Genomic DNA, 15,896 nt, shown 5'->3' with positions numbered 1-15,896 from the left:
GGCGCGACGGAGACACCCGAGCGGCGCCGAGGCGGCCCCGTGAGGGCGGGGCGGCGGGGCCGAGCGGCCCGGCCGGATGTGAGCGGAGCGGCCGCTTCCTGCTGCCCGCAGTCCTCCCTCTCCTGCCTCGGGTGGTGCCGCTGCCGCGTCCCGCTGCCGGCGCAGGGCGGAGGCGGCCGCGACCCGCTGCCGAGACCGCCGCCGGCTCGCTCCTTGCGCGGCCCGCCGCCCCCCCCCGCCTCCCGCCCCGCTTGGCAGCAGGAGCCGCCGCGGCGCCGCCCCGATGCAGGCCATCAAGTGTGTGGTGGTGGGCGACGGGTGAGTCCGAGCGGCCCCGGGGCCAGGCCCTCGCCCCGTGGGGCTCCGACGGGCCGTGAGCGGCGCGGGCCGCGCGGGCCCCGCCGGGTACGGGTGCCGCCGCCGCGGGCCCGGGCGCGGCCTTGCCGGCCCGACGGGGGCGAGGCCGCTGAGGCCGGGGGCGGCGGCGGCGGCATCCTGCGGGCGGCGGCGGGGGGGGGCGCGGGGCGAGGCGGCGGCCGGCAGCGAATGGCGGCGGCCGGGGGCGGCGGGGCGCGGGGGGTCCCTGCGGCGCTGGCGGGGCGCGCGCCCGGAGCGGCCGCTGGGGAAGGCGCGGCGGCGGCGGGGGGTGGCGGGCGGGCGGGAGCGGCCCTGCCCGGCCGGCGCCGGGTGGGAGCGGTCCCTCCGCCCCGGGGCGGCCCTGCCCGCCCGGCTCCGTCCGGGGCGTGGGGGGGGCCGCCGGGCTCCGCCGGCCCCGGGCGCCTCTCCCGTCCGGCGCTGTGGTGTCAGCAGGCACACCGAGGTGCTCACGGTGTATTAAATTAGATAATATGAGAAATTAAAAATCGTTTGGAAATAGCTTTTGTGAAAGCAACAGACTTATTATTGTTTATAGCTTGATTTTTCACATCTGATTCTTGCGGTAAAACGAAGTGAAATGTGCTAAACTCCAAGCACATCATAAGTGCTTGTGAGCAGAGGCTGTTTTTCCGCATGCGTCTGATCTTGTAAAGCTGCCGTCTAAAGGAGACTGATAAAGCACTCGAAATACAAATAATTAACGATATCTGTGTCTGTAAAGAACTGTTACGCCTACAGATTCTATCAGGGTGTTACTCATTAGCGAAACAACTCGAGGACGCTTTTTAGAATGGAGTTAACTCTTAAGTTCAGCTGTCGGGTTCCAGCGTGAGGAACGCTGGGGCTGTGCTGGGGAAGGGGTTTGTGTTTGCCGCTTCCGAGCGTTCTCCGGGATGATGTTCCCGTCAGCTCGGGGCATCCGTCCTCCCCCGGGTGTCGGAGCTGGAAAACAAGGCCCGTCTTATGCAGTCGGAGAGGTTTTTTCCTTAGGAGAAACAAAAATCCCAGTGTAGGCTGAGCATAATTGGTATCAGAGCAAACTCCTGCAGATGACAGAGCAGTCAAGTGTAGCGACGTGGTCTTGCCCCTGTCTGTAATTTCACGGGGTGGCTTAATCTTCAAGTTATTTGCGTGGGGTTTTTCTTGTTGTTTTGCTTTTTAAGATGTAAAATCTCCCAAAAGGCAGCTAAGTATGGTTGGGAGAGAAATTTACTCTGTGTGACAAATTTGTTTTGATGTGCTGTGTAAGATTTTGAGCAGTATGAACATGACAGTGGTTTCTTGACAAATGAATACTTTTAATAGTAGTGTAATTCCTTGAAGGATACCTATGGACTGTTTTATTGATTTTTAAAACCAAAAAATTTGCTTTTCCAATTAATTTTTTTTTTAATTCGGCTGAACTGTGTTGTCTGTGACAATGCTGTAGATAAATGCGATGCATTGTGTTTGGGTGCAGAGAAAAGTTCAGTCTACTTCCTCCGCTAGATTTGAGAACTCATCACAAACTATAATGTTCAGAAATTCATTCAACAAAACAGTTCTTTTCGTCATTTGCTTTGTAAACCATCCCACTTCCAAACATGTTTATTGCTCTTTGTCTTGGAAATGAAAGTGGTGTAGTTCTACCTGAGTTTTGTACGTGTGTGTGAACAAAGTACAGTAGTCTGTTTTCCTTCCTCCTTAGGTAGAAGCAAATCTCTCTTAAGGTTCCATTCGGGTGCTGTTGCTCATTTTTGGTAGCTTTGTATTATTCTCCCTTCGGTGTTTTTAAAAAGTACCTGGCTACTTGTGTTTCTCTGTCCTGCTGCTGCTTCAAAAGTTCCAGCATTACAGGTATTGGAGGAAGCCTGTAATGTTTGCCTTAGATAAGGCTAAAGCTTTAGTGTTTCTGTAAAACAATGCAAGTTAAAGATTTGCTTATGTAATGTAAAACTTAGGTATTGTTTTATGTACCCTCCACAAAGATCTGCTAGGAACAAAATAAACAAAGCTGTAGGAGTACCTGTGTGGTGATTTATTTTTTCTTAATTCGTAAATGAGTAGGCTGTTTCTTGTAGGTAACTCATGTTTGTTCTTAGAGGTTTGACTAGTATCTGTTTAGACAACGAATTTGACTAGAAAAACAGGGCATGTATGCTAGTTGTGCGGTGGCATTTTGCCCTTGTTTTTTTTCTTCACTGTGAGGATTGTTTGGGGAAAATAAACGGCAACTGTTGCTTTGACTCTGGATGCTGTGGAGCAGCAGGAATGTGCAGGACAGAGGAGGAGCGCTCCACTCGAGGAACTGCAGGGATTGCTGTTGATGACACTTGAGAAAAAGCATTTGTGTGAGTTATTTTTAGCAGCTTTTGTTTTCAGGCTAAAAATGCAGCTGTTAAGTGGTATGAAATCTCCAGTGATGCTGTGTAACATTAGGAAAAGTTCTGCATTTTGGAGAAATAATTACTAGATGCCGCAGAAGTGGTCAAACTTAATGCTCTTTTGTAGACTTTTTTTAAACTGTAGAAATAAGGAAGAACAAGAGCAGTGAATTGAGAGTCCCTGTTTGGAATCCTGCTTAGTTTGAGACCTCATCTGCCAAAGCTGTGCTGTATTTGATTTGATTTCTCAAGGCGGGTAGTGCAGTGTCTGTGGAAGGTGCTGAACACCTCGGGCCTCTCCAGTGCAATCTGTAGAGAGCGCAGTGACTTGATATTTAGTCTGAACTTGTAAAGTTAAAAAAACCCAAATCAGTGTAGTATTGTTGGGAGTGAACAGCATAGTTGGGAGAGGGTGTGTCACAGCGAGTGAAACAGCTTATCTGGCAGAGCCCTACATAACCAAAGCTGCTACGGCGAAAATACTGAACTTCTGATCTGCGGATGGTATTAGAGAAATCTCAGCTGCTGTCTAAGGTCCAGGTGAAGGCCAGGGCTGTTGTGCATCACGTCTGCTTGGGAGGTAGTTCAGGTGGATCACGTAACCAAACCTTTTTATGAAGGCTGCCACCTGTTTGCAGACATTGGTGTTTCTGGAATTAAACCCGCAGGTGCTTCATCTGGCCTCCATTACTGTGGCTGCAGATGGGAACTAAAATCTCACAATTAGTTTTTAGTTGTGGGAAAGCAGGAAACACTCAACCATCTGTGCAGCTCCAGTGGGTGCCTTTAGAGTGGAAGAAGTGCTGGGGCAGGTCCTCCAGCGGCATTTTCAGTGGATGTCACAAAATGTGGCTCTGAGCAGCTCTAACATAGTGGGGAAACTTCATAAAACTTGTTAGTGTAAATAAGGCCAGGAAAGAGATGACATGTTTTGTTTTCAAGATTTAATACATATGTGGTTATATAAATACATCGATTCCTGGATGGTTCCCGGAAGCAATAAGGCATTTGGTGCTGTCTTTTTTAAGTCTTTCACTTACTGTTAAGTGGTTAAAATGCTAGATTTCTGTAGGCCATATTTTTAATTACAGTCAAATGTTACTAGTTTCACTTATGTAATAGTGCGTGGACAGAGCTATGGTTAAGTAGTTGCTAGAAATTTTGTTATGACTAATCTTGGTTTGGTGTTGTTTTAGTTTCTTAGTCTCAGCCTTTATGTACAAGGATTTACGTTTTGCCAAACAGAATTCTGTGTAGGGGAGTTGCTTTAATACAGAAGTTAGAAGTCTAAAAAAGTTGATCAAGTACTTAGAGGATGCGCTTTTTAAATAAAGGTGGGCATTAGTGTTTATTTTTAAGACTGGCAACCATAACGATCTGATTCATAGGGCAGCGAGCCAAAAGGCAAGGAAGGCAGGAAACCTAGATGAAGCGAGTCTGAAACAGGGCTGTTGAACGTGTTTTGTCTTGTTTAAATGACTGGGGCTGATGGGCGCTGCAGAAGCACACGACAGGCACTTCTGAGCTTGGAATGAAACCTCTCACCACCTCCTTCCTGCGCGGCTTTGATTAGCCAGAGCAGGCTCACCAGCTCCAGTGCAAAATGAGCAAAGCAGCCTGGGTGCGGAGAAAAGGTCTCCGTCCGCTGATGAAGATGTTGAGTTCAACATTAATTTGTTAGAAGCTTAAATTACCTGTAATGAACTTGCTGGAAAATGAAGTGTCAGGCCAAATGGGCTCTAGAAGTGAGGGAGCGCGTAGCTGCTGTGCCTCAAGAAGTTTCCCAAAGAAGCTGGGTTTTACTCCTCTCAGTATTTTGAAGGTTTTCATGTTTGTCCTTTATAAGCCAGTCTGGTGTAGCCTGCTTTATAGTGTTGTGAGGGCAATTCAGTCATATGTTCACCCTGATCGAGCTGGTGGCTCAGGGGGCTGAAAGAGTGAGTTCTCCTGATGGGGGAGGCGGGGTGAGTAGTTTTCCTGAGCTCCTTGTTCTGCTTCTTACAGAGTCGCTGTGTGCTAGTGCAAGAGGTGAGATGGGATCTCCTCTTTCCACAGCTGTTTAATTAGCGAAGCTGTGTTGTCATACAGCTCCCTGATTCTTTCCCACACAAGTTTTTGAATGGTAAATCCCTCTCCTGCTTCTGAGCACGAGCGTATCTCACGCCTGTTACTACAGGAAAATGTTCAGAGATGGTACTTCTCAAGAATAGAATGAGATGTCCCTGTTGTTGTTGTAGCTTGGTAAAAGAGAGCATGTGCTGAGTGGGGCGGGGAGGAATCTCAGTCTGTGCAATAGCTGGCATCTTGTTTCCTTGGAAGCAACTGTGAAAAGTAGTGTGGAAAAATGCACGGTATGACCAGAGAGTTGCAGCAGATGGGACGTTGTGCTAGGTGTCAGCTCAGAAACATAAAATTACAATTGAAAAATAGGCACGTAGGATAAAATCCTAGGTAATTTTGCACTGGGAAGCAACTCCCTCGTAGCTCAGGCATTTAAGGTAACATTGTCAGATACTGCATACAAATAACTTGTTGGGCTAATGCAGTATGGAACTGCTTAAAATTTAATGGAGAGACTCATTACAGGTTGAGCTACAACTGCGCGGTGACTTACGGTTATGACAAAGCTCAAATTTACCTGCCTTAAATTGTGAGTCACTAGGTAAGGCTGGCTGGTTAACATTCAATGTTAAATAATTTTAAAGAATGTTTTGAAGATGGTCTTTGGTGAGTGAAGGGACAGTCCGCAAGCTTTCAAACCAAGAGAAGAAACACAGTGTTCTAAGTGCAAGATACATAGTAAAATTCACATATGAACCCCTCAAAATGTTTGCAGCTGGAGAACTAGTAAGCTCTTGACTAAAGCTTGTTTCTGTGAGTTATTTTGTTCTTCTGTAGAAGCTAATGGATAATAGGATATTTTTAGCAGTAGCATTTGGTTCTTGAGTTGGGTTTGTTTTGTTTTGCCTTTTTTAAAAAATATTAACTGTAATTCTAGACTAAAACTTCAACGAGTTCCTTCACCTTGTGAAAGATTTAGTTCAGGAAGTTTGTGAGTCAAACCCAATGCTAATGGCAAGACTAGAAGTGTACAGTAAGGTTTCAGAGTTACTGCTAACTTGCTCTGAGCAAATCGTTGTGGTGGTAAAACATCAGCCAGAAAGGCAGTTTTCCTTGCCTGGGAGCGGGTCTGTTTGGGGAGAGCGATCGGAAGGCTGTACGTCCGCCTGGGCCCTATTGCTTTTGAGGAACTGGGTGCACACTGGGCTCTGGAGTCTCTCGGATGAAGGATTCTGTGCTTCAAGTGAGAAGCAAGCACGGGAACCATCTGCAGTCTCACAAGCACTCTTTGCGGAGTCTCAAAGAAATATGGTCCAACTTCAAGTTTTCCAACCCTTTAATTGAAACTGCAACAAGAATCCAACGGTGTTGTTAATCTAATGCTTGGCTCTAGATAAGACGTGGGGAGGAAGGGAGCTGGCTGACAAGTTTTGAAAGAAGCCTGGAGCAGAACCTTGTCCTGCCCCCATCCGGGGCTGTTCAGAATGAGATCGGTGGGGAAGGGTTCAGTGCTCCACGTTCTCCACTATTGGAATGTAATCTATCTATAAATCAGCTTGAAATGCTTGAATAGTTGATGGATGCATGCGGGAAGTCCTTTTGCAATAGCAATAAACATTGTGAGGATTATCATTTGTGTTTGTTCCTCAAATACACAAAAGTAATGATGTGTTGAGAAATTACACCTTTTTTCAAGCTTTTTCAAACTTTATGCCAAAGTATACCATTCTCTGGAAAATGGTATAAAAAAACCCCAAAACACAACAACCAACTGCTTCAAAAACAGTTTTGGAATTGTGCAAAGGGCATCTGGAAATACTTCTTGGGTTTCTTAATTTCAGGGGGTTGGAGCAAGGCAGTCCTGATGAGTGTTCAGTCAGGTGACTCGCAGATGTTAGTAGTCTTATTAATACTTCTGGGTTTTTTCTGTCTAAAGATTAACAAAATTTAGTAATTTACCACTTCACAAAATGGATGTTCATACTAGGTGTGTCTTCCTTGCCAGTAATCTTAAGGCTACAGGCAATTAGCTGTTTTCCTGCACAGGAGTGACTGCTGACACCCAGTTGTCCCTCGGATGACTGGATGTAATCAGTCGTCTTCCCTAAAAGGAATATTATTTCTCATTATTCAAGATGAATGTGTTTTACATGTGAACTTTCTTTTTTTACAGTGCTGTAGGTAAAACATGCCTACTCATCAGTTACACGACCAATGCATTTCCTGGAGAATATATACCCACTGTGTAAGTATTTACGAAACCTGAAGAACTCATTTATGTCAAATTCTCTGTGCTTACTGCCATGCCCTTTTCCTTATCTGAGTGGTTTGAATCGGCCGCAAGCACCCTGGGTTCTGTCTGAGCCCTTTGAGCGAGCGTCAGGGGCGTGAGGAGAAGCCCTTTGGGCTGCAGTTGTAGCAACGCTCCTCCGTGTGCCACCCGCTTTGCCCCTCTCTGCCCTTGGCCTCGCTTCTCAGGGACTAACGCTTACTGACGCTCCATCGGATGCTCTTCTCTTTTAAAACAATGGGTTATTTCTGTCTTTAATATCATTCATAATAAGCAGTCCCAAGGCTGAACAGCTTGTAAAACATCATATCGTAGTCAGAAACGGTTGGTTTATGTGGCTAGAGATTATTTTTTTAATTTGTTCCTTCTGCTTTTTGTGCTACTGCCAATCCTGTGCGATCTCTGGCTCCTTGGGCAAGATTGTGGGGACTCATTTATTTTGGTGCTTCCCGTTTTCTTGCACGTAAGGATTTGTCGGCATCAGTATTAGTCTAGCTCTCTTTCTGAGGGCCTGTTGCAGGGAGGCTTTGGTGCACGAGCAGCTGCTTTGCCCTTTTCGATGTCTATATTTATCTGGTTGTTTTGCTGTCTGTGAGTATTGATGAGTTTTTCAGACAACAAAGTAGGTTCTAATGAGATTTACAGATGAATTTAGTCACCCTTCCAAGGCCTTGCTGTCTCAGTTACTTCCATTTCCTCTTTTTGGTCTTAAATTCAGATTTTTGCATTATAGTATGCTAGTGTTCCAGTGAACTTAGTTTAGCCTGAACAAGTCATTCAAACCTTTGCACCTACAGAAGTGATGAGATAAACGTTACGCCTCTGCTGGTCCTTGGTTTGATATTTCATTGGAGGGGTTTTTGATTAGCAGGATTAATAAGGTTTTTTCTTACCTGCTGCTGTCGTTAAGGATTCCTTGGTTGTTGCTCCTGTATCTTCTATTCTAAATCTTACAAAATTACTTGTTGAATGTCCCACTAAGACTGGAAAGTGCTCGCCAAGTGCATGGCCTGCTTTCCTCTCCTTACTGCGATTAGCGCTTCCTTTGGAAGAGCAGTGAAAAAGACGACTTCTGTTCAGACTGGACCGAGTCTGTTGTGCGTATTTTTTCCTTACATTACCTGATACCAGGCTCACTATTTAAAGGACAACTTCACTGTTTCTGGCGAGGAGAAGGATGCAATAAAAATGTTTCCTTTCGTGGTGTTCCCAATTAGGACTCCGTAGGAAAAAGTTCTTGGGTGCCCTGTTTTACTGCAAGCTAACGCAGCTAACTCTCTCTTTATTTTTTTAGTTTTGACAACTACTCTGCTAATGTAATGGTTGATGGAAAACCGGTCAATCTGGGTTTGTGGGATACAGCTGGTCAAGAGGACTATGACAGACTACGTCCGCTCTCCTACCCACAAACAGTAAGAACTGCAGTGTGAAACTAGAAATAATCTGTACAGCTTTGTCTAACGTAAAGGCTTTTTCTTTTTGAACATAAGGCCAACGGTGTCATATCTGGAGTTGTATTTTTTAGTAACAGTGGCTTGTTGCAAGCTACCTTCCTTCATCCTACGTGCTGTGGCTGTAATGTTATAATCTTTGATGTGTGTACAGTTGTACAAATGTTAAAATTTTCATGCCTGTGTATTTGCGTGCATTGATACTTGTTGGCTTTTGTGGAGTTGCAGCCTCAGAATCAGCTAGAATGCTTGATTTAAAACAAGAAAAACAAACAAAAAAATGCACAAAACCAAACGCCAGCCCCCTTGGTGAACAGTCCCGTCAGCTAGGCCATTGATTTTAAGGTTAGCATGCGTGCCAAGAGCAGGATTTTGTTTTGGCTTTAGGCATGCTATTTGGCTGCAGCCTGTCGCTGTCTCTGCTAAGTGCCTGGTGGTGTTCAGTCTCTGTGAGGATGTTCTAAGTGTGAAAGAGGTGGCACTGATTGAAGATACTGGTGGCATTGGCGGAGCCTGCGTCGGTGCTTTCGGATGGACTTAGGCCTGTGGATGTTTTACTACTTACTGTAGCTTGTGCTGTAACAGCAGCACAGATGTGCCCGCGCCGGCCGAGTCCTGTCTGCTGCATCTTTCCTTGTATAAGGAAAATGCTGGAGGAATCTGCTCTGCTTTTTCCAGTGCGACTTCAGAGGTGGTTAATCTTTGCAGAGGCTGGTTTTCTAGTCTCTTTAGAGCCGTTACTTTTATCTGGTGGAGCAGTGCTGTAAGTGAAGAAAGGTGGTAATTTGCAGGGTTTGTGTTTGGGGTTTTTTTGCGTTGATTACTGTTGTTGTTAACTGTCAAATATAGATTCAATGCTAATAATGTAAAATGCAAAATTGTTCCAGTTATTCTACAGCATAACTGCTCTCTTGAATAATGTGAAGCTTATTTAATGAACTTTGCTTTTTTTTTTTTAGCAAACCGTCTCAATTCACAATTTTCCTTAATTCACTGCTTGCTAACTCTTACAGTTTTGCTTTCCCATCAGTTACAAACCCCAATATGAAGATGGACTTGACAGTTGTAGGCATGTAGAAATGCCAGAAATATCTGCCTTTCCTAGGAAGAGAGACAATAGAAAGCTGTTTTTCTCTAATACTTAGATATTTATAGTATGCTTAAGCTTTGCTTAACGTTGTAAAGCTATTTTCAGAAAAGTACCTCAGGGTAGAAAAAGGAATGTTGAAAGATCACTCCATAGCGTGAGAAGGCAGAGTTGCAAGGGGGAATATTGTTCCTCCCCTGTGACAAAGGGACAGAACACACGTGCATGTCTTCACTCTGTCAGAAGGCCACAGTTATTTTAGCAGGCTGCAGAAGAGTTCAGTGTCAATCTAAGCATACTTGGGAAGAAAATCCCTTCTGTACAAGCATGTATAACTGTGAAGTAAACGTTTGAAGTACTTCAAGCTATTTGGATTTTTAACAGCAGAAAATGAAACAGTGGCAAGTCTTGAACCTCTTCCGAAGCAGTCTTCAGAGTTCAGACTTGTGCAGTATCTAAGATTCATCATCACTTAAGGGACAAAAACCCCCACGAAACTAACAAAAGGCACGGAGGAAGAGAACGGTGGAGCTGATGAAGCCTGACTGTTTTTAGGATCTGCCTTCAGCCTCCCCCTTCCTTCCCCGTGCTATTTAAAACTCCCCTCGCGTGTTCCTGTGTCCCTCTGTTCCCCGCCTGCAGGGCCGGGGAAAGCAGGGAGGGCTGATGACTTGGCCGACACGTGTATCTCAATTAGCCACCCAGCGCCTCAACAGCTATTAACTTCACAGGAGGGACTCTGCCATAGCGGAGGCATTAACTTGTACCTTTTTCCCTTACTCATCTCTTTCCCCCACCCCCCCCCACCCCCCCCCTTAAAGTGTACAGGAATTTAGTACCTTCTGCTGAATGTTTTTGAAATCTACCAGTATTTCAGAATATTTGGGGAAGGAAGAACTTGGGACAGAAAAGGTGGTTAACTTTGTTTCCTCAGGAGGCCAAACCAGAGGGAGAGTTAAGGCAGAAGGATGCCTCTCATGAGAGGTTTTGCTCTTGCTGCTTCCCTGTGATGCTGCAGAGCGGCGCGGGGCAGGTCCTGGTGCTCGGCTCCGGGGGCAGGTCCTGGTGCTCGGCTCCGGGGGCAGGTCCTGGTGCTCGGCTCCGGGGGCAGGTCCTGGTGCTCGGCTCCGGGGGCAGGTGGTCAGTTGTGCTGAATTCCAGGGCAGGGTCTCTCACCAAGAGCCGTGTTGTGAACATTCGTGAGCGCAGATCGCTGACTGAGAACGTTTTCCCTTAAATCCATTTGAGGTGTAACTTTATCTCCTGCTGTTATTAGGTTGGAGGAACCAATGGTAAGAATATATCTTCCAGTCTGACAGATCAACCTATTGCCGTATGTAAAACTTTAAGTAAACTTCAGTTCCAAGTTCTGTCATCCTGTCTTGCTTACGAGAGTGATAAATTGGCCCCTATTTTTTTTAAACAACTAGTTTTCTTGGAACTATTGAGTTGCTTAATCTGAGAACTCTGTTACCAAATCTCCTTATATCAGTTGCTAAGACTAAATCTTTTCTTGCAAATAAACAGCTTTTCCTCTTACTTACTAAGATTGGTAGCGTGCGAGATCTTCAAATAATTCCTCATGGTTACACCGAATTTTTCGATCTCTGGAGCTAGTAGAGGAGAGGAGAGAATCTGCGCAATGTGCAGAACTTCAGTCACCGCAAACCGGCAGAATTGGAACTCAGAAGTAGTGGCCATAGTATCACATCATTTGATGTTGTTTCTTTTTTCTTCTGGGACGCTGCTGCTGAAACTCGTTGGGGTGATGCATGAACAACTGGGTTGCAAGTGCTTAGCAGTGCAGATGTCAGCTGCTGACCTAACAAAACGCCTGGAAATGCAGCACAATCAACTAACATTCTGAAATGCCTGATTCTTTAACACATTTGGTAGCGGAATAGGCATGGATGCGGAGGTAGGCTGGGGCAAGTTCAGCGTGTTTGAGAGACGCTGATTGAGTTTTGGGTTTACAAGGTTACAGTCGTCATCAGCTTAGAGAAAATTCTGTGGTTATTCTGACCGCTTGTAGGCCGCAGTGTGTCGTTTGAAGCCCGTTGTTTTTTGAGGTGTATATGGTACAGCAGCTAGCGTAAACGTCCACAAAAGTGTTTTTACCTGCGCTTACAGACTTCGTTTGCCTTCAGTTGAAAAGCGAGATGTGTAAGATCCCTAAAAACACCCACTTTTCTCTCTGTTTTCCCATGATTTAAAAAGGGAAGGAAAGGAGAGAGCTTCAGGGTTTTTAATGCCCTTCTCAATCCTAATATGTTTATAGAGAAATTCTGAAATCTTTTTATACTGACATTCAATAGAAGTGACAGTTCCACAAGATTCTGCTGATTTGGGCATGAAACTAATAATTGTAGAAATCGCTGTATAATTTTTTTTTATTCCCTATGGTATACTTTGCCTTTGCAATTTAGGACTACTTTATAGTAGTATATTAATATTTAAAAAATTGGTGCCGGTGGTTAGCACTCTGCAGCATCCTGTGCTGATGGGGGACGTACTGTTCACGGTTTGGTCACGTCAGGCCTGCAGAGAGCACCCAGCCCCGGTTCAGAAGCCACTCTGAGTCGTCTTTGCTTCCTGGGTTTGCCAGAGGTCTGAAGCGCTTTGGGTTGGTTTTTTACCCGAGTGTCAGTGAGGAAGAAGTGGTGACGTTTAGGGGGAAAAAGCTTGCAACGCAATGGTATTAGCGTCTTAGTTGCTGGCTACCGCAAGAGCTGACTCTAGACTCGACCACGGTCCCCGCGCAGTTGTTCCCCCTCCGCGTGTCTGCTTGTGGCTGCCGGGGGGTGGATTCCCCACGGGCAAAGCCGCCTCTGTCGGCGCGTGCAGCCGCGTCGCTCACTGTAGCGTTTGCCAGCGCGGTGCAGATGAGCGTGACGCCGGCGATATTGCCCTTTCCGTGAGATTTTGCAGTGGTTGCTGTGCTGGACTAACTCCTGTCAACTTGCTTTGTAGGATGTCTTCTTAATCTGCTTTTCCCTTGTGAGCCCTGCTTCCTTTGAAAATGTCCGTGCTAAGGTAAGTGCAAGCTGGTGTAATTTTAAGTGTTCAACATACTGCTCGCTTTACAGCAATGGCTGGAAAATATTAGGTGATGATTATTTTTTTTAATTTTGTTTTTGTCACGCAATGTGAAATGTAGTTTGAAAAGGCAAAAATCCATTTGCCTAACTTATAAGTTATGGAAGCTAAGGGCACGTGAAACACTGTAAATACAAATTGTTCCTTGATAGGGTAACAGTAGCTTGAGTGTTCAGCTAAGATCACAAACAGGAGCGTCCCTCTTGATGTAATTTAAAGAAAAACATTAAAAAAACAAATGCATGTAAAAATGAGGTCGATAGCGCTCGTTCCTGGCACCAGCCAGCGTTCCAGCGTGTGCCCGGCTGCTCTTGCAGTCCCTCGTGCCCTCGGGCAGCTCGGCCGCCTGGCGCCGGGGAGACGCCGCCAGCGAGAGCCGGACGTACAGATCGGGGCTCTTCTGGTGTGTGGAGAAAATACAGCCCTTAGGAGGGCAGATGTTGAAGCTGTATGGAAACAAATACCTGTTGGCTTCATTAAAACTGTGTTGCAATTGCACGCTCTCTTCTAATACTGCCTCGGTGGGGTCTTACGTGTTCCCCTTTGCTCTTTGACTGACTTTGGAGAAGGACCGGGGGCCTTTCAGCCGTAACGTTCTCTTCCTTTCTGGAAACCTGTCCCCCCCCAACCCGCGCTGTTTCTTTGCAGTGGTATCCTGAGGTGCGGCACCATTGCCCCAACACCCCCATCATTTTAGTGGGTACCAAACTCGATCTCCGGGATGACAAGGACACTATTGAGAAGCTGAAGGAGAAGAAGCTGACTCCCATCACCTACCCACAGGGCCTTGCCATGGCAAAGGAGATTGGTATGGCGGCAACGGGCTTATTGTGGACTACATCTGAACTTCATTTGTGGAAGATGTTGTACCTTAGTTAAAATAAACGTCTGGCGTTTGTTGTGGCATTGGCTAGAAGCAGCGCTGCTGGAATTGTGGAAAACGGCTTTGTAACCACCTTTTTGCTTTCCACAGGTGCAGTGAAATACCTCGAATGCTCAGCACTTACGCAGCGGGGCCTCAAGACAGTGTTTGACGAAGCGATCCGAGCAGTTCTGTGCCCCCCTCCTGTAAAGAAGAGGAAGAGAAAATGTCTGCTGCTGTAAACGTCTCCCTCCCCACCCCCTCCAGCCCGTGCTTTGCTCGGAACAATGGAGCATTCACACTCGATGCCAAGTTTTTCTGTTATAAATTAGGTCTCTTCCATAAATTCTTGAACCGATCAATGATTTCATGGTTTCATTTGTTTAAAGTATGAAAGTTACTTTGCATTCTTCTAAAAGCAAACTCCTGAAAAGACAAACCTATGTAAAGCCTTATTTTTAAAATCCTATTCTTGCTCAATTAAGTGTTGCCAAACTATCTGCTGAACTAAGTTGCGTTGTTGTGCTACAAACACTAAGCACTAAACTGTTTTTTAAAAGATTCTTCTGAAGATGACTCTAATTTCTGGTAGGAAATGCAAAAACACTTTCTAGTTTTTCACAGTAAGTAACAGTACCGAATAATTAGCAAAACACTGCACTCTAATGTGTTTTATTATTAAACGTTTTCTCAACCGCAGTCATTGCATAGTGTTGTATATCGAACCTAAATCTTTGACAATGGCTGACACCCCCGAGTCACAGTGTAAAATGCTTTATCGTTGGTAAGGGCTTGGTTGCAATCTAGTTCTTGCTGCTGTGATTTCAAAAATAAAGAAATAACTATTCTTACTGGAGCGTATCTAGTCCTTTTGACAGCATTGTATTTGATGGACAGAGGGTAGTGCCAGACAGTATTTGGACACTGTACAGATGACCCACGCTACACTGCCAGGGTAGCTGAGGCTGAATCGACTCAGTGCAGGGTGAAACCAGGGACCATTTTCCCAGAGGTGCAGTAGTGGAGGAAGTTGCTGTTCACGGGTGAATTCCTTTGATTTCAAGTAGGGCATTCATTTAGGTACAATTCTGAACCAGTCATTCCCACAGCTGATGTGTAGTAAATGCTTTTCTTGTAGAATCTCTTCTTACTGAGCAATATAACTTGTATTTTAAAACCTTTCTGATGATAGAAATTTGCTTTTTTTTTTTCTTTTTCTGTAGAGTAGAATGTTCAAGCGTATCCTCCTTATTTTCCTGTTACTGCTGACCCAGTAAGTTATGCTTTCTGAGGGGCTTTTAGGCTATTAACTAGGTGTAAAAATCATGTGAAGCAGCTTTACACATTTTAGCCGTTTTTGTATTTTAAACCTCTCTAAACTATGAATCTTCTCCAATCTCGCGATTTGCCAGATCTCCCCCCCCAGTGTAACATCACTAATGCAGACGAGCGTTCTTTGTCACTACGTGTCCATGTGCAGCATAGGTTGAGTAACGGTAACTTGGGTCTGTGAGGTTCTGTAATTAGTGCTAATGTTCTGTACATCCTGAACTGGCAGGAATACAATGTTGAACTACACCCTTTCAACCACTAAAGCAAAATTTAAAAATAAAAGTTGCAAAATTGTGAAGTTTTTACATTGATCTTTTGCTAATGCAATTAGCAGTATGTTTTGCATGTATGACTTAATAAATCCTTGAATCACGTGTGTGGTGGTGTTTGAGTTTCTGAGCAAGTGTTCTCATTCTTGTCCCCCCAAAAAGCATCTTTGTCCACTGCCACCAGCAGGGGGGTGTCGGTGTCCCCTGGGGGGGCTCCGCACTGACCTGGGCTCCTTCAGTGGGGCCTGGTGTTAAGAGCCGGACTCAAACGTGGGACTTGGCCCTGTTTCTTCAGAGGCCTGTCCGTGTGGTTGGAGTTGGTGCTGGCTCCTCCTGTGATGATGTAAAGCTGGTGACAACCGGGGAAAATACACCTGTTTCACGCCACTGTGTGCAAATGAATGCGATGATGTATTTTCCTCTAAAACTGTTACTCTAACAGTTTGTGACTGGGTGGCTCTGGAGCAGTACAGTTTGTGCTTTACTGCCTCAGGTTGTAGCCTTTTAAATGCAGGGCGGTGGTCAGTGTGCGTTACCGGCCTGGGGGACCCCGGAGCAGCACCCTGTGGCTGCCTGCGCTGGGGGTAACCCCCTGCGGGGCCGACGCACCTCCTGCAGGGCATCCAGCGCTCCCAACAGCTGTGAACTGGGGACTCTGGTCTCACCCCAGCACACCTGAACACAGCAAGACCGCTTTTTAGACTGCA

The 15,896-nt window shown here is 45.8% G+C and overlaps 1 protein-coding gene across 1 annotated transcript; it reads left to right on the top strand.

The window, feature by feature from the left end:
* The first annotated feature begins 206 nt into the window (after positions 1 to 206).
* Positions 207 to 15,294, top strand: RAC1 (Rac family small GTPase 1). The gene is made up of 6 exons (XM_054213346.1): positions 207 to 318; positions 6,976 to 7,047; positions 8,387 to 8,504; positions 12,601 to 12,663; positions 13,375 to 13,534; positions 13,700 to 15,294. Exons 1-6 carry the CDS (start codon positions 284 to 286, stop codon positions 13,828 to 13,830), a joined length of 579 nt encoding a protein of 192 aa, XP_054069321.1. The 5' UTR covers positions 207 to 283; the 3' UTR covers positions 13,831 to 15,294.
* The last annotated feature ends 602 nt before the right edge of the window (positions 15,295 to 15,896 follow it).

Source organism: Rissa tridactyla, chromosome 8 (assembly GCF_028500815.1).
Source record: "Rissa tridactyla isolate bRisTri1 chromosome 8, bRisTri1.patW.cur.20221130, whole genome shotgun sequence".
Classification (NCBI taxonomy): Eukaryota; Metazoa; Chordata; class Aves; order Charadriiformes; family Laridae; genus Rissa; species Rissa tridactyla.
Note: the sequence above shows the minus strand (reverse complement) of the source record. Positions and strands in the feature narration are given on the sequence as shown.

Excerpts from the sequence above, each read along its gene's own strand:
- RAC1 (XM_054213346.1), top strand. The coding sequence starts at position 284 with ATGCAGGCCATCAAGTGTGTGGTGGTGGGCGACGG. Across the intron at positions 319-6,975 it reads TGTGTGGTGGTGGGCGACGG|TGCTGTAGGTAAAACATGCC; the intron begins GTGAGTCCGAGC and ends CTTTTTTTACAG. Across the intron at positions 12,664-13,374 it reads TTGAAAATGTCCGTGCTAAG|TGGTATCCTGAGGTGCGGCA; the intron begins GTAAGTGCAAGC and ends GTTTCTTTGCAG.